General features: G+C 39.1%; 1 protein-coding gene across 3 annotated transcripts in view; it reads right to left on the reverse strand.

The window, feature by feature from the left end:
• The window catches only part of grid1b (glutamate receptor, ionotropic, delta 1b), a 705,375-nt gene that overhangs the window by 92,694 nt on the left and 588,210 nt on the right, over positions 1–24,471 (reverse strand). For all 3 annotated transcript variants that reach the window (XM_047376999.1, XM_047376998.1, XM_047377000.1), the window contains 2 exons: positions 15,807–15,968; positions 10,754–10,873 (listed from right to left, as the gene is read on the reverse strand). In XM_047376999.1, coding sequence (XP_047232955.1) covers positions 10,754–10,873; positions 15,807–15,968 — 282 coding nt within the window. The remainder of the gene's footprint in view (positions 1–10,753; positions 10,874–15,806; positions 15,969–24,471) is intronic.

Consider the following 24,471-nt stretch of genomic DNA (forward strand, 5'->3'; position numbering starts at 1 on the left):
TGCATGTGTACCAGTGGACCTGCATTCTCATAATGGCCATTATACAACCCAGAGGGAGTCATAACTCAAGGAGAAGCCAGGTGATTAAATCTTGATTACTGCAGCAGCTCAGTGTGTGAGTTTGTACTACACTGACACCCACTTCCTGCAGGATGATAAATCATCTGAATTGTTATACTTGCAGCTGAAACAGTAACAACATTTCTGTGAACGTCTTATGTGACCAAATAGGAAAGAAAATCAGTTAAAAATACATTTCTGTTTACATGTTGTTCCTGTTCCTGCATTCATCTGCAAATCTATTGCTTTTATTGTGAGAAAAACTGAAAATCTGTATATCCCTCTAATGGTGCCGTTAATGTACTCTTGCTCTATTTTGCTATCACAGCTTTTTCTTTTTTTCTCCTTCATTTCCTCTCTTCCAAATGGAATTTATTTTTCTCTGTTGTTACCAACTCTCATTTCCCTTTTGTATTTTATTTTGCATCATCTGCTCCTGTCATGTCCTTACTTTCAATCACTGATTTTCTTTCTCTTTCTTTGCCTCCTTTTTACCACTCCATTACTTATTACTGTACCCCTCTACAGTTATTTTTCTGTCCACCTATCTTTTCCTCTTCCTTTCCCTTAGTCATTGTTCATGCAAGGCACTTTTTCTTTGTTTCTATGAGTAACATTCAGCTTTTTCAATTTTCCTTCAGCTTTCATTTTATTTTCAGATAATTTTCATTTCCTTTCTGTCCCCTACAGCTTAATTTTTCCATACAAACTATCCTTTTACATCATTCTCATTCTCCTCAGCCCCTTCCATTGACTTTCCCTTTTCTAGTTCTCTACTCTTTCAGACCCTTTCTGTTCAGTTCAGATCTTTTTTCATTTACCTTTATTTTTCTTTCATATTTTTCTCTATCAGATCTTTTCCAGTCCCCTTCCAATCTATTTCTGCCCTTATATTATGTTATAGTTTATTATTCATTTTTCTTTAGTTCTTGATGTTTGGGTGTATTTTTAAGGCTTGTGAGCACACAATCATATTGCATCAAAGGTTCCCTGCTTGAACGCCTTTATTTAAGTTTTTTTAGCCAAGTTTACATCCATGTCTTGTCTTTATTTGTTTCACTTATTGCTTGACAGAGAATTGAGGAACACCCTGACAACAACAGATGTCATCTGATATTCCTCTTTTTATATGCTTTATAATGTAAAAAGTGCAATTGAAGTTAAAAAAGTCCTTTGGGAACTTCTTAGAGATCATGACAAACATCATACTGTTGCACTGATGTCAGCATTCTTTACAGTGAATGTTGTTATTCAACAATCAAATTCAGCTTCAGTATCTGCATAACATACTGCATAAAAAAAGTTGAAGCCAACACAGAAATGTAAGAAACTATTTGAAATAAAGATATTTTCTACAACATTTTGAGTTGTTTGCAGTTCATTTAACCTGCGACAGCACAACAAAGAGTAAAGTTGTTCTGTTTTATTCTTTTGAGCATTAAGCTCTGTCATAAAATACTTTGGATTTTGAAATGTTGGCAGTGTTTTGGAAATCTTAGAATCAACTTAAGCATTTACATTTTACAGAATATGCAGACATTTTCATCAATGCTACCTTCACTATTCATTGAATTGCTAATGCGAGATGCTGAGGACGAGTTAAAAAGTCAACTCTATAAACACCCTGGATTTGTTTTAGAGTATTTGTGACATACATCATTTCCGCTACCTCTCTCTCTCGCACATTGTTTAACATTGCCTCTGCTAATAATAGGAAAATAATGACCAGCCACAGCAGAACGACTAGTAAAAAATGCTTCGAATGCCTGTTTGATACTTCTTAAATGGAAATTCGAATCTGCTAATATAAGCATCAACAAGTCGAAGTTTTACAAAAAAAAAAACCAGCAACAAGATTTGAACCCTGAACCTTACTGTCATCCAGTTGTTGGGCCACCGTCCATTTTGTGTGAACTGCTCTGCCTCCCTGCATGCATTGCAGCTCTGACATCACAGGCAGAGGTGATAAATAGCTAGTTCAAGGTAATGCTAACTGCTACTCCAGTGTGAACCATCGTCGGTCTCACACAAAGGAAGCAATCTCCGGAGAAACAGCAGCTTGCACACAGGTTAACTTTTTTTTCCCTCACTGGTCATTCCCGGAAGAGCTTGACAAAGCTGAAATCTTGCTGATAAGAAGATCAGAAGATTTATATCCTGATTGAAGACTGCACCGCAACCCAAGGTGAAGTTAAAAAGAAAACCAGAAAGGTTTGTTTTTCAAAGAAACAAATTTTCCTCGTTTGTTCTAGTCGACTGCCATGGTTTATCATATATTCATATTTTGGGTGCTGGGTGCTATACTGCACCTGAGATGGCTTGGTTCTACCTTTCTATAAGCTGACAGCTGCTATCGATGCTATCATATTCCAAACCATTTCAAAGCTTTGAGCCATCTCCACTCAGTCCAAAAACTGCTGGTTTGTTCTCCACCTATACTATGTGCACGTACTCATTTGTTTTTATTGTTAACTATTTTGTAGAATAGTGCATGCTTAATTTAGGCGAAAGTTGTTGGATCATGATTGTAAGGCCCCATTCATACTGCAAGCAAATGTGGACCAAATCTGATTTTTTGGGGGTCAAGTGACCAGGTCAGATTTTTAGAACAAGTGTGAACACTCGCCCATATCTAACTTTTTCAAGTAACATTTGAGCCGCATTCAAATGTGGTCCCGAATCCGACTTGTATCTGATCTTTTGAAATGTGACTCCAGTAGGAACAACCAAGGCGCATTAGATGTGACTTTGACGTCACTTTCCATCGCATTCGTCACAACTTTGCTCCACCCAGCAGGAAACGGTAGCATTTAGCAGAACAGATGGGGGGCTACAATGGAACTGCACAGTGGAGAGACATTAGAGCTCATTAATAAACAGAGATAAAACTTTATTCAAGCCTAATTAAAAGGCTCATGGGAACTGTCTGGATGTGGGACGTAGTTTGTATTGTAAAATTCGTATACAACCGTTCAGAGGACTTTAAAATGCTATCGAGGTTACCAAGCATGTGATGATCAGACCCTGCTGCAGTCCGATACATTGGAGTGCATCAAGTCTTCTGCCTGTGGAGTTGAGAGGGGAGGCGCTGAAATATATGATTAAAAGTTTCCCTCGACATGACAAAGGTCTGAATAAACTCGGTCTCTGTAAAGTGGTTAACAACCCTGCCCCACCATTGCTAGCTGTGTCTCCGCATCCAAACAACTTGTTATGCTGAATTGGCAATCAGATGTCCCTAAAATGGAGCAATAAAGAGTTTCATTCATTCATTCATTCATCTTCTATACTGCTTATTCCATAGTGGGTCACGGGGCAGCTGGTGCCTATCTCCAGAAGTCTACGAGCGAGATGCAGAGTACACCCTGGACAGGTCGCCAGTCCATTTCAGGGCATAAAGAGAGTGAAAGAGTTTGACAATAAATGGCTTCTGTTGTGCACATAACACCTGTTTCTCCATGTTTACTTGTCAATTGCTCGTCTTGTTCTTATGCGCATGCGGGTCAGTTTGGAGCAGCAACATTTTCAAAGTAACGTGAACAACCACGAAAAAAAAGAAAATCTGATTTCTGGAAAAAATCGGATTTGAGCATTAAGACCTGCAGTGTGAACGTAGCCTAGAAGGCACTTTGTTTAATACATTTTCACGTAGATAAAGAGACAGCGTTTGTGTTTATTTTGTGTAAGAGTGATTATATGTCAAAATAATGTTATTGTTTCACACCATTCAGTAAAACTGTTGATAACACAGTGACATTTAGCGTGGTTTTGGTTAATTATCAATTATTAATGACAATTAAGTATTTGTAATATTTAAGTGCCGTGAGCCCAATAATCACAACACCAGAGTGTATGTCTGATCTGTAATTGTAAGAAATTATTTTTGGTTGGAATTATTACTTCTGAATTATGATTTTCAATTGTAATTTCAGATAAATATTTAAAATTGATAATCATAAATCCTTACACAATCATCCACAGACCAGTTTCTCTTTACCCCCTTATAAAGCTTGCTCTCTTCTCCTTACGTGTTTATTCTGGATGTAGGCTTTACTGGACTTAAGCTCCATTGAAGACATGTTATCATAATTTGTGGTGGAGCAGGACCAAAATGCAGGCAGGATGACGGGACCCGCATGTTGAGTTGACAAGATTTATTAATAATTGACAAACACTTACACACGCAGGCAGGGTAACAGGCAAGAACACTGAGACGTGGAACAAGGGAGGTATGCAGAGAATCCGGTGGAGAACAATGAAAACCAGAGAACTTATATACTGAGGGAAGTGGAGTGTGAACCAATGAACAAGGAGAGAAGCTAATCAGGAGAATGTGAGACAGCTGGGGACCAGGGAACCTAAACAATACAGAGGGTGAATGACGAATTAACATGATGAACATGGAGAGCAGCACAAGTAAACAATGACAAGAATAAAAAACATAAACAAGAGGAAACCAGATATATCACGATATAACTAAACACATCTAACACCGGAACCCAGGAAGCAACAAAACTAAACAGAAGGAATCTAAATAAACCAACAGAAAAGCACATGGCTGAGCCGAAAGTACACAGATGACACATTTAGTATTGAGTTTTCAGCCCTGAGGATTTCATGTATTTCTATACCTGGACAAAACTTAAATATTTTGTTTGAACACACCATGTTTCTTTTCACTCTGTGCTGACTTCTTGAAGGTGTTTTATAAATCCTCTCTATTGTTTCAGCTGACAGCTCTCCTGTCAGAGCCATTTTTTCTGTCAATCAGAGCTGCAGCAGCTCATTAGGGTCTACAAGCTCTGCAATAACTGGAGAATAATTTACAGAATAACACTTGTGCTGGTCTTTGTTATAGAAAAGCAAATTCCCACCTGACGCCATCCATTTTCCCTTTACTTAATCTTCAAACAGATGCTTCCTTAATTATAACAATGTTGTTCAATATTTTCCTGCTCCAAATTGTTCAGCTGTTAAATAAAATAGTTCTGCGTCATATCTGAAAAATGTATTTGCTACACAACTCATTGGAACAATGCAGTTTTGACTATCATAATTGCATATGTTGTCATAACATACCCTCCAGTGCTGTATATGATAGCTCTTTGTGAGAACCTCTGCCTCATCAGAGAAAATTAGACTGATTGAATTTGTGTTTTTTGTGGGAAACAGAAGTTAATCATGAGTTTCATTATTCTACAACATAATCAAGCTTCCATTATCTCAGACATGTAAAGCACCTCACCGGGTGGTCAATGTGATACTCGGAGTTGTAGTGAAGTCTCACAGGGTTTTAATTATATTTCTCAGCTCCTGCAAATCAGTTCATCATCTACAGAAAGATAGCATCTACGTGTATTTAGGGGAGGTGTAACAAAACTCTTCTGATTGTTAAGAACTCATTCGTCCGGTTAAACAATAAGTGGTTTGATGGCAATGGATGAATGTGTATGGCTATGAAGCTTTTCATCAAGTTACCATAACATGGTTCAATAAGTTTTTCAATGATTGGAAAATTAATTAACTGACAAGGGTTTGTGCTCACTGCTGCATAAATAATGGGTTGGTCAACAACTATGGGCCCCATGAGGCACTAATGCAACTATGGCTGCAGACATTTATTGTACTGGTCTGAAATTGCGTCTTATAAAAACGTTTCGACAGGGAATCTGTTTTCCACAAAAAGGTTAACTGGAATAACAGTCCCCACCAAGTGCACCAGAAAACACAGTGTAATCTTATTTAAATATTTCTAGTTAATTCAAATGTCCCCATACAGAATAAAAGTGGTGAGATTGAATCAGACATTCAGGATTACACCACACATATATGAGTACAAGTCATTGACTGTCTAATCATGACTTCTGCTTGAGTGCAGTCATTAATATCTTTGAGCGCAGCATCCAAATACAATAATCCTAGATCAGCAACGCAGGCGGTCCCAACAGCAGTGCACATGAACTGTTACTGATTTCTTGAACATCCTATGCTGACTGTTTGTCTTGTTTTGATCGGTTCCCTTGTTGCACCCCATTCACTCAAGATAAAGAACCAGCTGAAATCCACACAAAATCCTTTGACAAAGTGGATGGCCTTTGGAGGGTCTTGGCGAGTTCTTCAGGGCTTGAAAGTTCTCCAAGGTATTTAAGCATTCACAAAATGTCTTGCAGTCTGTAAACCTTAGGAAAGTCTTGGTAGTTTATGTGCACATGCACATTTTTGTAGCAGTCTGCACATAGAACATCTGGGGCTCCACAAACAGAAAGAGCATTAAGTTAGAGTCCAAGAGCATGTTCGATTTTACAAGGGAAATAGCCTGATTATCGACTGTATCAGGATATTTGTGTTTAATTCATAACAATAATATCCATTTTTGGTATAAAAGTGTATTCAGGCATTTGTAATTTAAATTGGTGTGATAAATTCATATTTTGTTAAAAGATTACATGTTAAAAATATGTATTTTGCATAATGTTAAAAACTGTTCAGAAATACAGAGGAATTCTATATGCAAAAAAACCCCACAGTGTAGTTAGGCTTTTACGCGGGCATCAACCCTGCATGGATATGACGTAGGACACGCACAGTGCGGAGCCACAGAGACCACTACCCACAGGAGTGCACAGCAGTGAGCTGCAATGGCGATGCTCACAGAAGACGTGTGCTTGCATTAAGAACTTGCAAGCTCTTAGAGCCACACTTTATCCGGCCTGGATAATTTCCTCCTGCTCCTGAGGACCATGGAGGACTCGTGGATGACCGAGGGTGTGAGTTTGAAACATTATCCCAGTATACGTGGCCTTCTCTTCTTTACCCTTTTGGACCATGAAGGTTTTATTTCCGGGAAACTGATAGGATTAACTCAAACCTTTTTAAATGAATAAGAGCTCCAACGCGCGCCAACGTAGCTTGCATGCTTGCTTCTAAGTTCGAGTGTACTCGTGGTAAAACCCCTTGACTCTCGTGAGGGGATAAAAATATATTTTATATTATCTTTGTGATTTTTGTGTTTATTACTTGTATAATTTCAATACAAAGAACAAAAACGTATTTATTTTGTCCCTTTTCATTTCCTCAGTAATACTTAACACTGTAAAATTATTCACAAGATAATTATTATTATTTGAGGGTACATATTTTGAGTTTTACTAGTATTAATATGTCTGGGAAGCCTAATTTTGTCAGGATCTGTCTGTGTGTTCTTTTCTGTGTTGTTTTTTTTAGTAGGTTCAGTTGGAGGGTGGAGCTGCGTGCTGTCGTCTCACACCTTTGAGCTATTAGGCTCGTTAAGGCAGTCTTTTAAGGAGAAGGTTGCTGAGCATTCGACGCCTGAGTGTCGTCCTTTGTGGTACCTCAATCCCCATATCCTGTCTCTGACTAAGTAACCTTATGAAAGATTCTTGTAACCTAAAGCTCTGTTCCTTCCTTAAGGTGCCTCACTGGATCCTTCCGGTGGTTCGAGCGCAGCCTGATCCCGTTTACCTCCTAAGTTCCCCATTTGTATTTCAGGCTGACTGCCACCAGCTTCTAGACGCTCTGCCACCGAAACCTGTCCGCCCTCTGACAAACTGTTTACCTCTGGAAAAACACAGACCTTTCCATCCAAAAACTGACCTCCCCTCCTGGACTCCTAAATCCTCTTGCAACAGTAAGCTTTCATCACTCTGACTATCCCTCCACATTCAAGAAACCTTGCTCACTGTCTGCTTTCCTTCCTCAGGGGACGAACCGCCGGAGCAGCCCTGAATTCCTCACTCATGTTATTGTCAGTCAGTCAGTCAGTCATTTTCTACCGCTTATTCCATAGTGGGTCGCGGGGGAGCTGGTGCCTATCTCCAGCAATCTATGGGCGAGAGGCGGGGTACACCCTGGACAGGTTGCCAGTCAATCGCAGGGCAACACACAAACAACCATGCACACACTCATTCATACACCTAAGGGCAATTTAGATTGACCAATTAACCTAACAGGCATGTCTTTGGACTGTGGGAGGAAGCCGGAGTACCCGGTGAGAACCCACGCATGCACGGGGAGAACATGCAAACTCCATGCAGAAAGATCCCTGGCTGGGAATTGAACCCAGGACCTTCTTGCTTCTTTTCATGTTATTGTCTCTTCTAAAATAAATATCTTAAACTTCTTTGGTTTCCTGAAAGTTTCTGCATATGGGTCAAAAAGCTTGGTAAAACGATGACAAATTTCTACAATTTTATAGATGAGGATCACACATTACCTTAGACACAGTTTTATACATTGGAATGTCTCTTTTACCATAGTAATTGTTGGAGTTTAAAGAGGTCCTATGCTAACTAGTTTTCACCTCGTTACAACGAGCTAGGTGGTAAAAGGGTTACAGAAGCTTATATACAGTTCATTCTGAACACACGGAGAGTACATATTGCAAACTGTTTGACAGACTTGTAAAAATGGCAAAAAAGTAACTCTTATGAGGTGAGATTTTCTAGGAATAAACTTCCTGTACATACCCTTCTTCTGCTACTAGTTGTTAATTACACAGAGATATTATTTGCAGTGCCATATACTGTTACAATAAATTGCAGGTAATGCCATGTGCCTCAAGCTAGGCGATAAAAGTCAAAGGGATTTTTGGATGGCTTGCTGAAGTATGACTATGTCTTTAAGCTCCAGCCAACTGGTGGTGAACCAACCAAGGATTCCCCCACATCTCTGCTTTGGACAAATGCTTGGCTCCAACTACCACCAAGGGTTAGCCCGTCAGCTTTTCAAGAAGCCTTTGCAAGCATATAATTCCTTATAAATCTCTTATTAACTAGGCGTGTGTCTGTTTAACTGTTCCCAGAACCAAAAGTCTGACTCAGTAATCAGATGACTCCTGCTACAAGTTCAATTTAGATCACTTTTGGGTCAGGAGATGAATCAACCAGATTCTTCCTTCATAAAGCTCAGAAGAGAAAAGAAGGGCCATGCATGTGACGTAGTGGTAGAGTTCACGGCCTATATATGGAGGCTTCAGTGCTCGGCATAACTGTCCAGATTCAAATCCCAACCCAGGAGACCTGTGCTGCATGTCTTCCCCCTATCTCCTCTCTGCTTCCTGTCTGCTTTCTTTTAATAAAATATCAAAAAATGAATAATTATGCAGCCATAAAAAAAGGAGATATATTCATGACCACATTAGTTTGCACCAAGTGAAAAACACATCCTCCAAGATCTTTTAACCAACTAGTTATTGGGAAATAGCATTAGCGTTACGCATACAGCTAAGAATGAGACTGGCAAACCGAAACATAAAACAATTTGAACCGAAACATAAAACAATTTGATTTGATCTTACAATTTGTGATCTATCTTTGGGTTCATGTTGTCTGATTTTAGTTGTGCTTAAGACAAGATCTTACATGCCAACTATCCTCACTTGTGTAACAACCATCAAACAAATTACCACCCCCTTTCTTATTAATCAGGAGTATACCTCAAAGTAAATTAAAATATCCTGCTCTTAGGTTAAGATAGGTTAAGAGCCCATGGTCTACATGCAACATTTGGTCCACAAGATCTGCCCTCTAACTCATTCCTGTCTTCTAGTCACGGCAAACATCTTGTTACAAGACCAGACTGACCACATGGTATAAGTAGCCATTTCATGAGTTATTGATCATTGGGGCATAGAAGGTGGCGCAGGGGTAAAGAACACGACCCGTATACGGAGGCCTTAGTCCGTGACGCAGTTGTCACAGGTTCAAGTCCTGGCCTGTTGACTTTTACTCCTTGTCTTCCCCTCTCGATCTCCACCCTATTTCCTGTCGGTCAACTTACAAAATAAAGGCCACTAGAAATGATTGATTGTTCACATCTGCCCAAAAAGCACACATCACACAAGCTTAGACACACTCAGGTTCATTAAGACATTCATGAAAACAGCACATATAGTAAATAGAAAAGCACTTAGAAGACAATACTGTTTATTATGCTTAGTACATTTGATTTTTCTAAATTGTATGTGTAGGCTGATATTGTCGTTTTATCTGAATGTGCTTTTATAGATGTTGATTGACAAATATGAATTGAAACCCTCATTGAACTGCACATTAGGTAACATGATGACTGATGACACATTCAGGCAAACAGATATTAGATGTTGAAACTATTCTTGTTTGATATCAGTTCATGATTATTGATGATATTAATCATTTTAACAATAATTAAAAACTGTAAATTTGAGATAAGTTCAAAAATTGAGGTTCCCTTCTTAGCAATTAAAGTTTATTAACATTTTGTGAACTTTGCGAACACAGCTTGAGAGAATAAAAGCATATAGTAATCTGCACATTTTGAACCAGAAGCTTCTAAAAGTTCAATGAAGCATCTTAAAAAGAACATAAATGCTAGGTACAGGTCCTTATATGATCCCTGGATAGGAGTGGTATGCACTACTGCGTTATTTCTCAACAGACTTCATGACAGATGACATGCAACTGCAATGACAACAACAGCCTGCAGCACTTCTCAGTGCTGAACAAGGCAGCCCTGTTAGGCTTTCTGCTAACGAAAAACCTGAAGAGACAGGGAGAAAAATGATTGTGGAAAGGTGTTTTGAAACAGGCCGGCGTGTCTGATGGTGCAACAACTAAAGCAGTGGATAAACTGTACAATAGCAGTTTCTTTCTGTTTTAATAAAAAATGATTTAATGTCACTTTAAGGTGAACTCACCCTTTTGATGTCCTTGCCAAAGGTCTCGCTGAAGCTGGAACCAAGGATCTCAAACTGGACGTGGGGGTTTGAGCCGCTGTCCTTAAAGTCCATCATTCCTGTCAGACCTGTGATGTTCCCCTGAAACGATGGGGGTTCAGGAAGAGGTTGAGAGAGGAGATGACGTTAAAAATCACAAGAGATCAGAGGTTTTTACCATTTCACGGGAGCAGACATTTCTTCCGCCCTCTTCTATCGAACTCTTCATAAGAAATGTGGATTAGAGTAGGATTTAAAAAGTTACACTAGCAAGGCAATTATGAGCATTCCAATCTGGATTTTAAGAAATCAGTCATATAAAAATTAGATTTAATTAGAATCTGAATAGTTTATATTAGTTTAGGTGTTGCTGTTTAAGCTTCATTGCTCTCGTTGTATTAATAGATTTAACGTTAGTCACAGACTCTTTTTCATGAGATTGCTGGACTCTCAGCTGCAGGCACAGAAATATGGCAGTAATGTTTCAGATGGAGACTGTTGGGGATCCACCCCAGCCACATGGAGAACAGGGACTGAACTACATGACCAGAAGAAAAAAAAGAACTCTGAATCCCAGAATACACAGCATTAGCCATTTTGATGTAAGTGATGTACTGCTAGGAAGAAGGAGTTCCATAGCTGGGTTTCCATGACATCATAGGAGTATAAAAACAATATGCAGCTCCATTCTTTCTCTTCTGCATCAAGCCCTGCACAAATGGGGCATCATCATGTCAACACCTTGCTGGTCAATTGAAATACGGTAAACCATAGAACAAGAAGCTTAAAAGAAGAAGGTCATTGTCTGTGCACCCTACTATGCTCAGTGGCCAAAACATTTTTTCTTTGTTCAGAATCAAACATTTAAAAACATTTCCTTAGGATTTGTAGAGTTAGCCTTTTAAACTTTGTGACTTCTTTCAAACGCTTTTGGTATCCTGGCAAAGCTTCTCACAGTTGTTTGCTGAGACTTTGGCCCATTTCTCGTAACAGAACCAGTGTAACTGCGTAATGTTTGTAGTCTGCCTTGCTTACACACAGCTTTCCCCACCAATCTTCTAGGGGACTGAGATTAGGGTTTTGTGATTGCCACTCCAAACATTGACACTGTTTTCCTTAAGACACTATCTAATTTGGCTGTATGTTTAGGGTCCATATCCATTTGGAAGACTCATTTGTAATGAGCTCTAAATTCCTAGCTGAAGTCTTGATATGTTGCTTCACTATCATGACACCAAACAGATGAGTGTGAGTGTAGCAAACCATCCCCAAAACATGATGCGGCCATCCATTCATTTCACAGTTGGATGGTCTCAGGGTTGCCAGTTTCCCCTTTAAGTGTAACAATGGTCCGTGTGACCAAATAGTTCAATGTTTTTGTCCCTAAGTGTAATCTAATCTGGCTATTTTTGTTGCTTTTGAAATAATGATTTCTTCTACTCTTGATTTAATGGTTGAACATGACTTGTTGATTACAATCATCTTCACAAGATCTCCAGCTTTTGTTCTGGGGTTGATACACATTTCACACCTTAAGACGCTTTCTCTGGGACACAAAATCAGTCTCCTTCCTGAACGCTGTGATGGCTGAATTTTCCCATGCTATTCAAACTTTTATATAATTGTTTGAATCAATTAACATGCCACCTTCAGAAATCTGAAAACGCTACCCAAGAATAAACCAGTATTCTCCTCATATTCTAGTGATGTCACAAGCCGTGTCTTAAGTTACACCTCTGGTGTGCCTCAAGTTTACTCACATGTTGTGAATCAACCTGTTGCATGTGAAGTAAGACTGAAGACAGTCATCACAACTGGGAAAACAAACTAAATGATCCAGTGACCATAAAGGTCATTGGGGTGTCACCTGGAGGAAAAAAAAAAACAAAAAACGGTTTTACTGTAATGTTTGGGGTTAAGAATAGCTTTCTGCAAAGACCTTAAATCTTATGACATCCATCCATGCAACAATCATCTGTTCGTCCTTCCATCACTTGAGTAAACATTCCATGATCCGAAGGTTAGATTTTGTGATGCTGTGTAGAAAAATGAAAAGTACCCATCTCCCCCTTCTGTACTTTGGCCAGCTCATCTTGTCCTCTGTCAAAGTCATTTTCCATCTCATCAGCAAAGTAGTAAAAGGGGGAAGTCTGAGGGAAATTATTCAATTTGAGTGGGAGACAAGAGTAAAACCTCTGGACTTTTTTCTTTGGAATGTGGACACAGAAACACACTGGATGTAAAGTAATTTAGGAAAAAAAAAAACTTTTTCTGTTAAACCATAATGAAATACCCAAATAAAACTTTGAAGCTGAAAAGCTTTTCGTCAGTTGCTGATTTAAAGTCATCTCTTTGAATTATTAATTTAATTATTTGTTGTTTCTAGTAATTTCTACCTAAACTGTAAATTACAGAGCTTTCACTCTAGGTCACGAGAAATCTGAAATCCATTAATTTGATCCCTTTGCTGATGCTTATATAAATGAAGTGAAATGTTGATAATACATTTGAACCTAGACACTCTATTTTCTAATTGGGATCTAGTTTCACTGGGAACCAAAAATTTGGGTTCACCAATTACTTCTTTAATATTTAAATCCCTCAACCTTCCAGAATTGTTTTTTTTTCAAAAGATTTTTTAGCTAATGAACGCCAGATCCGAAGTCTGTACTTGAACTAAACTAAAGCTCATGATTCTACATTATTTGGTGAGGAATTAAAACAAATACTGAATTATTGAGGTAAATTGAATGCATAAATAATTCAAAGAGGCATTATTCATGATGCAGCTGCATCAAAGTAACATTAGAAAATATGATGTCCACATCGGATCAGGTTCAGTTACACTTAGTGCAGAACTCTGATTCATTAACTGGGGTTTTCCATGTTTCATTCATATTAAATGAAATATATATCATATTTAATAAGTAACAGCTGTAGTATAAAATGTTATCTTCTGCGTTACCTTTATCAGTATTTTAGACATGGGAACAGACACAGGATGTCACGGGTTGTGTAGTGGAGGACCCCGGAATGCAGACGGACAGGCAGCATGACGGTAAGTAGAAGATTTTAATAATCAAAAGAACACAAACTGGCAGGCAGGTTGATGGTTCCAGATGCAGGCGTAGATGAACAGAGGCACAACAGACTTGACATGAACATATGTAGAACTGGCTTGGCATGAATGAAGAACTTGACACAACAGGCTAGGCATTAGCAGAGTGATTGATTCCACGAGGAATGAAGAGAACAGATGTGTATATATGGAGCAAGAACCAGGTGAAACGAGGAGACTGAATGCTAGGTGCAAGTGAACCGAATAAAGTTAATTGAAAAGAGACAGGAGAGAACAAAACATGGCTAGAGCAGAAAAGAGATTCTTGAATACATAACTAGAAAAACATTAAACTAAAGCATAACCAGATCCAAAAACCTAATCTGACAAAACATGAACTAGAAGACAAAGAAGACATGACCAGGAAAATAATAAACAGAAGCAAGATTCAAAACCTCAACTGTGAGAAACGTTAGGAAAAACCCGCAACCAAAAACCAAACAATCCCAAATCATAACACAGGAATGATCTTAATAAGCTCTGTGGTTTTTACTTTGATACATGTCAAAGACCAAAACTGATGTTTTTTTTATTTTTTATAACAGGCAGGGAGTTTTGCTCTGAGGGACTCATAAGAAGGACTGAAAAGCTTATTTAGCCAATTAGAGTATCAGAATGAGAGTCTAGGCTGGAGTTATGAGACATATCAGAATCAGGTTTCACATCAGTGTCACTTTTACACTTCATGTTTAATTCAGCTTCTGTTAACTAGAGGTTATTTATTCCTGTTCCTGTAATCATCTTCAGATGCTATTGTTAATTCTTGAAGGTTCCTCCAAATTAAATATAAAAAAACCTAACTATCATTTTAAACTGAAACAGAGAACTTAATATTTAAAGAACTGACAAATAACTGAGTTTAATTCTACTAAAGTCACTCCTAAATGTACAGATTAGCACTTCAGGCTGTGCAATTACATCATTTAATCAAAGCAACATGCAACTTAGTGTTTTGTACGTTCGCACTAATTAAAAATGTATCAATTCATGTTAAACGTTAAATATATTTGAACCAATTTTATAGCGAGAAAAATTGAATTGTTTTAAGACGGATTTTCTAAAAGGTTATAACAGTATATAATGTCATAGTAATTAGCATATTAATTGCATCATTTAGTAGTCTTTGTATTTTGCTTTATTCGAGTTGCTTATTTTCCTTTGTCTACCCACACATATTGGATTTTAATGCAGCAAAATTTACAAATAAGCTACTATAGTTCAATATTTCTTTCCCTTTCAGTTTGCAGAAGATTCAGCTTAAATTTTGATGGAAACTCTGCTAATTTAAAATAAATGTCTAATTGTACTCGTATTGAAAGCAGTCTGATGGTCTAACCAAAACATATTAACTGACAGTAAGTCCAAAGAGAAATTCAAAGGATATTTGCTGTGGTTTCAGCTACATGTAATAAAGACAGAAAAGCAGTTAGACAGAAAAGCACATAGTAGAGTTTTTTCTCATGACACCTCCCCACACGTTTTTTTTTTCTTTTCTGTACCCACATACCAAATCTAGATGTGGCATAAGCACTATGTGCTGAACCATCTGTAGAGACACAACTCTACAAAAGCCTGCAGTTTTGATATTAAATCATTTAGAGGTTGTTTCTGGTTATTAAATGAAGATCGCCACTTGATTAATACTGAGTTTCTGCAAAGATAGGAGATATGTCCCTGTCTGCAATGTAGGCAACCAAATCCTGCCTTGACGGAGGAAACACTGGCCCCTCAAGATTCATTGTTTACATCTCCTCTAAATGCTAAAACATTAATTTGAGTGCAATAATGCATAACACTGATCACACCCTTGAACTTTAAAATCATTTAAGAAAATTAAAGGATTGAGTAACAAATATTGTATTTGTTTGTGAACTTTTGCATGAAACTGAAGGGAGAAGATCAGGCTTTATGTTTTACCTTCTGAATGGTCTCCAGCATGGACCAGCCCCCGTTCCATGGCTTGGTGGACTTTCTGATGCAGTTTAGACTCGCCATGCTGTGCCACTTCCTGTCCTCCAGCTTCCTGTAGAAAGCGTTGGCCAGCATCAGCACACTGTCATACAGGTAGAGGTTGGACACCTGGTTGAAGAGAGTTCAGAGATAATGTCAGGAACAAGACTGAAGCGTGTCAGATAACCGCAATAAAACACTCTGGAACCAAACTCAACCAGTCATAATAGATGGAAGAGAAAATTTGAGCAAAGACCCAAACAAGACCATCTTCATTGTTGAACAAAGTGTAGCATCTGTTTTCTTCTTTTGACAGCCAAAAAAAAAGAAAACAGATTGTACATGGATCTTACAATAAAGCATCCATTAAGAAGGTGTAACAAACCCCTCAAAACATTTATCAAAAGTTACGAAGCAACCACAATTATGGGATTATTTTGTCTGTAAACATTTATTTCTGTTAAAATCTGTATTGTTTCTAATTCAGTGACAAGATCAAAAAGGCTAATTCCTGTGAGAAAGCACTAAACTGACTTGTAAAATATTGATTTGGGTTAAATTATTTAGCTGGAATAAAGACTGAGTGCAAAAAATCCACAACATTACCACAAATGTGCACATAAACAATGTCCAGGCCTTCTGGTAGAATAACTCTCAAACTTTCATAAAAACCTTACTCTGGCTGCAGGTAAGATACTGACTGCTCATAATTACCCCAAATAGCCTAACTCAAAAAACAAAACTGACCAGCCTTTTAAATGTGAAAAAAGAGCTTGCCATACCAACCCACACACTGACCACACGTGTGACACATCTGTGGAGCTGCATCATCAGCCAGTACAAATCTAACACCACCACAAGCACGGCTGGCACATGAGTGCACAGACGAGCTGGATCGTGTTGAGACGACAGTCAGCTAGCAGCCAGCCTGCCCCCACATGTCAGCCAGACCAGAACCCAGGAAACACACTGTGACACACACACATACAGACAGGAAGGAGAGACCAAATGCAGGGTGACAAATGAGCATCACGCTGTCCAGATAAGCAGAGCTGACTGGCATGAAGGCCACGATGCACACTTCCACAGGCCACCACACACACACTTTTCTTTTCTATGTCCTCTTTGGTCATGGAGAAACTAAAGACAGAATTTTACATGACAATGGCAGACATAAAAAGGGAATGAAGGTGGAAAAAGAAAGGAGATAAAAGGTGGCTGCTTTTTGAAATATTTTCACATAAGTTCATTTTTCAACGTTAAACATCCTGGAAAACCTCCTACTGCAGCAGTTATATACAGGTCCTTCTCAAAATATTAGCATATTGTGATAAAGTTCATTATTTTCCATAATGTCATGATGAAAATTTAACATTCATATATTTTAGATTCATTGCACACTAACTGAAATATTTCAGGTCTTTTATTGTCTTAATACAGATGATTTTGGCATACAGCTCATGAAAACCCAAAATTCCTATCTCACAAAATTAGCATATTTCATCCGACCGATAAAAGAAAAGTGTTTTTAATACAAAAAACGTCAACCTTCAAATAATCATGTACAGTTATCCACTCAATACTTGGTCGGGAATCCTTTTGCAGAAATGACTGCTTCAATGTGGCGTGGCATGGAGGCAATCAGCCTGTGGCACTGCTGAGGTCTTATGGAGGCCCAGGATGCTTCGATAGCGGCCTTTAGCTCATCCAGAGTGTTGGGTCTTGAGTCTCTCAACGTTCTCTTCACAATATCCCACAAATTCTCTATGGGGTTCAGGTCAGGAGAGTTGGCAGGCCAATTGAGCACAGTGATACCATGGTCAGTAAACCATTTACCAGTGGTTTTGGCACTGTGAGCAGGTGCCAGGTTGTGCTGAAAAATGAAATCTTCATCTCCATAAAGCTTTTCAGCAGATGGAAGCATGAAGTGCTCCAAAATCTCCTGATAGCTAGCTGCATTGACCCTGCCCTTGATAAAACACAGTGGACCAACACCAGCAGCTGACACGGCACCCCAGACCATCACTGACTGTGGGTATTTGACACTGGACTTCTGGCATTTTGGCATTTCCTTCTCCCCAGTCTTCCTCCAGACTCTGGCACCTTGATTTCCGAATGACATGCAGAATTTGCTTTCATCCGAAAAAAGTACTTTGGACCACTGAGCAACAGTCCAGTGCTGCTTCTCTGTAGCCCAGGACTGGGGAATGCGGCACATGTAGCCCATTTCCTGCACACGCCTGTGCACGGTGGCTCTGGATGTTTCTACTCCAGACTCAGTCCACTGGTTCCGCAGGTCCCCCAAGGTCTGGAATCGGCCCTTCTCCACAATCTTCCTCAGGGTCCGGTCACCTCTTCTCATTGTGCAGCGTTTTCTGCCACACTTTTTCCTTCCCACAGACTTCCCACTGAGGTGCCTTGATACAGCACTCTGGGAACAGCCTATTCGTTCAGAAATTTCTTTCTGTGTCTTACCCTCTTGCTTGAGGGTGTCAATAGTGGCCTTCTGGACAGCAGTCAGGTCGGCAGTCTTACCCATGATTGGGGTTTTGAGTGATGAACCAGGCTGGGAGTTTTAAAGGCCTCAGGAATCTTTTGCAGGTGTTTAGAGTTAACTCGTTGATTCAGATGATTAGGTTCATAGCTCGTTTAGAGACCCTTTTAATGATATGCTAATTTTGTGAGATAGGAATTGTGGGTTTTCATGAGCTGTATGCCAAAATAATCCGTATTAAGACAATAAAAGACCTGAAATATTTCAGTTAGTGTGCAAATCTAAAATATATGAATGTTAAATTTTCATCATGACATTATGGAAAATAATGAACTTTATCACAATATGCAAATTGTTTGAGAAGGACCTGTACAGTACAGACCAAACGTTTGGACACACCTCATTCAAAGAGTTTTCTTTATTTTCATGACTATGAATATTGTAGCTTCACACTGAAGGCATCAAAACTATGATTTAACACATGTGGAATTATATACTGAACAAAAAAGTGTGAAACAACTGAAAATATGTCTTATATTCTAGGTTCTTCAAAGTAGCCACCTTTTGCTTTGATTACTGCTCCACACACTCTTGGCATTCTGTTGATGAGCTTCAAGAGGTAGTCACCTGAAATGGTTTTCACTTCACAGGTGTGCCCTGTCAGGTTTAATAAGTGGGATTTCAAGCCTTATAATTGGGGTTGGGACCATCAGTTGTGTTGTGCAAGAGGTGGATACAGTACACAGCTGATAGTCCTACTGAATAGACTGTTAGTATTTGTATTATGACAAGAAAAAAAGCAGCTAGGTAAAGAAAAACGAGTGGCTATCATTACTTTAAGAAATGAAGGTCAGTCATTCCGAACAATTGGGAAAACTTTGAAAGTGTCCCCAAGTGCAGTCGCAAAAACCATCAAGCGCTACAAAGAAACTGGCTCACATGAGGACCGCCCCAGGAAAGGCCCAGGAAAGACCAAGAGTCATCTCTCCTGCGGACGATAAGTTGATCCGAGTCACCAGCCTCAGAAATCGCAGGTTAACAGCAGCTCAGATTAGAGAACAGGTCAATGCCACACAGAGTTCTAGCAGCAGACACATATCTTGAACAACTGTTAAGAGGAGACTGTGTGAATCTGGCCTTCATGGTAAAAAAGCTGCTAGGAAACCACTGCTGAGGACAGGCAACAAGCAGAAGAGACTTGTTTGGGCTAAAGAACACAAGGAATGGACATTAGACCAGTGTAAATCTGTGCTTTGGTCTGATGGGTCCAAGTTTGAGATCTTTGGTTCCAACCACCGTGTCTTTGTGCAGCGCAGAAGAGGTGAACGGATGGACTCTACATGCCTGGTTCCCATCGTGAAGCATGGAGGAGGAGGTGTGATGGTGTGGGGGTACTTTGATGGTGACACTGTTGGGGATTTATTCAAAATTGAAGGCATTCTGAACCAGCACTGCTACCACTTGCAGCGGCATGCTATTCCATCCGGTTTGCAATTAGTTGGACCATCATTTATTACTACTTCTTGAAGCTCATCAACAGAATGCCAAGAGTGTGCGGAGCAGTAATCAAAGCAAAAGGTGGCTACTTTGAAGAACCTAGAATATAAGACATATTTTCAGTTGTTTTCACACTTTTTTGTTCAGTATTTAATTCCACGTGTTAATTCATAGTTTTTATGCCTTCAGTGTGAGGCTACAATATTCATAGTCAGGAAAATAAAGAAAACTCTTTGAATGAGAAGTTGTGTCCAAACAATTGGTCTGTACTGTACATTCAAGGATTTCTAACTGTTTTTTGCAGAACTTGTTGAGACAAATGTCCTCATTTATGCTTCTCGCTGAATGTTTCAGGTGAGTACGGAGAGGGTCAGCAGAGGACGAGGAGAATGATGGAGGTAAGAAAACAATGTAAGGAAGATATGAATATTCTCAGGTCAGCTCAAATGGCTTTAGGAAACAGTGAGAAGTGAGATATGAGGACAGAAGGGAAAGGAGACATAGGAAGAACAACTAAGAAAGACGAAAAACACGACAGCTGAGCTTTTTCAGGAGAAAATAAGGCGAGAAAAGAGTCTGAATGAAAGGAAAAAGGAAAAAGAGAATAATGTTGGTGTTCAATGCTTGACGTGATGAGAAAAAAAAAAACCTACTTTGTCTCCAACAAATGTCAAAACACGACAGGAAAAAAGCCAGCATTTGTCAGTGTGTATTACAGTAATTGTTCTGTTTGTTGTCTTTAAATGTCAGCCAGACATCACCGCAGAGATTTCACAAGTGGAAATAACACAGTGTGAGTGGGAGGAAGATTGTGCTTGAAGATTAGATGTGACCAAATTTTCTGGAATGAAACCAATTTGAATTTGTTTCTAGTGAAGCATGCTGACAGATGAAATCAGAAGCTGCTCAGTTGCAGCCCGACGACAAACACTAACCTGAGATGGAGGCTAAAAGACTCACAGACACAACAGAAGTGAGCTCTTCACCTCAAAAACAACATGAAGTTGCTGGAAATCTTATGTTCTTGGAGTGCATTATTACTATATTCCTTCATAATTAATACTTTCATGGTGTCAGTAACACATCTGCACACCAGAAGTACCTTTAAAAGCAGGTTTATAAATCTTGGGATTCACTGTGAGTCACTTCCTCTCTGTTTACCTGTTACGCCTGACATTAAAAGTTGTACCTTATATATTAATTACTTTATAATAAATATATTTATATTTCATTGTTTTGGTTTCTGTTTAACATGCACACAAAAAAATATATTCCACCTTTCAATTGATAAAAAAGGGAAAGATTGTCAATTTTGAAGTTCAAAGGGGAAATATGAAAACTGACTTCTGACTTACCCTTCTGAATGCTGCAGTTGAAATCTAAACTTGTTAGATCAGGCAACATTTTTCCCAACCTGTTAGTGACCAAATTTGCTGAGCCTTTTGAATTATAGCCTCAGTTTTCTGTTCTTTGCTGACAGGAGTGGCACCAAGTTTGGCTGCTTTCAGTGCATCTGCCTCAAGGTTCCGCGTGAACGGTAATGACAGCTGGCCGCTCACGCTGAACCTGGTTCTCCTAGAGCTTTCTTCCTATTAAAGGAGAGTTTTCCTTTCGACTGTTACCACATGCATGATCAGTCTGAGGGATTGCCAATGTCCACTGCCACTACATGCTCATCCAGGAGGAGTGAATGCTGCAAGTCACTGACTCGATGCAATCTGCTGGGTTTCTTTAGATAGAAAACTTTTCCAACCAATTTGAATGATAAAATGAATTGTTTGTGTACTTGACTTGGAATCCGCATGATTGGACTGAATTGACTTGAAGTGAATTGAAGTGCCTTGAGATGACGTGTTGTGAATTGACGCTATATAAATAAACTGAACTCAATTGAATTTGCGCTCAGAGATAGTACATGGTAAATGGCTTGCACGTATATAGCACTTTTTCAAGTCCCCAGAGACCCCAAAGTGCTTTACACTACAATCAGTCATCCACCCATTCACGCACACATTCACACATCAACAGTGGTAGGCTACATTGTAGCCACAGCTGCCCTGAGGCAGACTGGCAGAAGTGAGGCTGCCATACAATCAGCTCTACCAGGCCCTTGGACCACCATCAGGAGGCAAGGCAGGTGTAATGTCTTGGCTAAGGATACAATGACTGAGATGGACGGAGACGGCAACCCGCCAGTTACAGAGTGAACTCCAAGTGGTTATTTGAGCTACCATTGCTTTTGTATCATCTTGAACCAGTCAGCCCACTGACATCAATAAGGCAGTTTTAAGTCACTGAACATTTTCTCTCTTTCTGACCATTCTCCGTAAACCAGAGAAATCAGTAGTTCATGAAATACTAAGACCACGTAGTCTGGCAACAAAACCATTCAAAGTTCAATGTCACTTAAAACCCCTTTGTTCTTCACGCTGATGCTCACTTTGAACAGCAGCATATCCACTTTGTCTCTATGAGGCTAAATACAGAGTTGCTGCCTTGTGATTGGCTCATTCTGTTATAATTTGGGGTTGTTTGGTTTTTGGTTTCGGGTTTTTTCCTTATATGTTTTTCACTGCTCAAGTTTTGAATCATGCTTCTGTTTATTATTTTCCTGTTTATGCTTTTGTTTCATGTTTTTCTAGCTATATTTCTATTAGTTTGTTTCCTAGGATCTGCGTTCTGTTCAAGCCATGTTTTCCTCCTGTCACGTTGTGTTCTCTGTTAATTATCTTTATCCGGTTCACCTGCTCCAAACTAATCTGTCTCCTAGCTCCACCTGGTTTACACTCCATAAATACACATCTGTTCTGTCATTTGGCACGGAAACATTCTCAAACCAAGTCTTGTTTTTTTGATCATGCCATGCCTGTCTTGCCTGCCCGTTTGTTTTGTTACTGCCTCCTGCTGAGTGTGAGTTTTTGTTATTAAACCTTTTTTCACTTACCATCACGCTGCCTGCTCGTCTGCATTCTGGGGTCCTATATCTTGCAAGCCTTAACACATTCTCTGTTTGTGTTAACAAGCATTTGAACAGGTATACCTAATAAAGTGCCTGGTGAGTGTAGATTGCATCATCACATGTAAAATCTGGGCTATATTTTGCAGAGTTTGATGTTCTTGAATCATTTGAGTTCCTTCTGTTCTGGATCTGGGGAAGATGTTGGAAACATCGACCTCACTTCCTGCGATCAGAGCAAAAATTGTTATCCATCATAACTACTTGGAAAAGTGACATAGGCAGAGGGAACATTTTCTTACAAATAGAAATAAGATGTTGTTTTGCTGACTGTTAATCACAATAAAGATGATGCAATGAAGCTTATGGGAACTCTTCCTCTAAAACGATTAATTCATGTCATCTTCTGAATTTGGTTGTTCATTACATCTTTCTTTGCCCTTCATTTCACAAAGCAAACCCTATAATTACTCTGTTCCCTAAAATTAAACGTTGGTGCTTTTATGGCTTAGAATGGCTATCTAGGATTTGAATTTTCATGTTTAGCTGTTGAGGTCATCCTTTTTAAATGTCTGTCTGTCCTCCAGGAGGAAGAAGGATAAGGACCCTAATCTGAAAGAATAATTGGTACATACAAGGACAGTAATTATTCTGAATAAATTAAATATGTTCAGTGCACAAATGCTGAGTGGAGAGAATGTGAAGATTAAAGTTGATCAAAAATATTGAAATAACTGGAAATAAACGATTCTAAACCATAAGAAAAAAAAACACTTTATTTACTGGTTGAGTTTATCTTATTTGTCAGGACCTTACTATGGAACAGGTAGAGCAGCCACTGAGAAAACGTGTTGCACATTTGCAACATTAAACTTCTAAAAGCTAAGTTTATAAATGCCTCCCAAAAGTATTAACAATTTTTCAGAATTTGTCACATTACAACCACAAACTCCTGTGTATCTTTTTATAAATAAATGTGACAGACCAACACGAAGTAGTACGTATTTGTGTGCGTCTTTACATGCTTTGTAATTAACTCAAACTCAGTCAGATTAGATTGAGAACTTTTCAACTATTGCCATATATTCCCATTTAGAGTTAAGTATGGACTTTGACTTATTCCTTATGGTCCATGATCTGAACCATTCCACTGCAGGTCTAGCAGTAGGTGTAGGAGTTTTTGTCCTGCTGGAAGGTGAACCTACGCTCCAGTCTCAAGTCTTTTGTAGCCTGTAACAGGTTTTCCTCCAGGAATTCCCTGGAAAGCTCTCTCAGTCATTCCATCAACTCTGACCAACTTTCCTGTCCCTGCTAAAACATCCCCACAACATGATGCCACCACCATGTTTCACCTTGAGAATGGTGATGGGTAGTATTAGATTTCCTCAACATAAAGTGTTGCATGAAGGCCAAAACCACCCTTTTCCACATGTTTGCTGCATCTCATGGATAGCTTGTGACAAACGACTTTTTTCTTGTCATTCTTCCATGAGGACCAGATTTGTGGAGTGCACCACTAATAGTTGTCCCACGGACAGATTCTCTCTACAGCTCCTCAAGGGCAATCATTGGCCTCTAATTAATGCTCTCTGTGCCCAGCCTCTCAGTTTAGGCGGGTGGCCATGGGCTGGTAAGGTTGGCACAAATGAGGTGATGTCTGGAAGATAATCAGACTATAGCTGTGC

The sequence above is a fragment of the Girardinichthys multiradiatus genome, chromosome 10 (genome assembly GCF_021462225.1).
Source record: "Girardinichthys multiradiatus isolate DD_20200921_A chromosome 10, DD_fGirMul_XY1, whole genome shotgun sequence".
Taxonomy (NCBI): Eukaryota; Metazoa; Chordata; class Actinopteri; order Cyprinodontiformes; family Goodeidae; genus Girardinichthys; species Girardinichthys multiradiatus.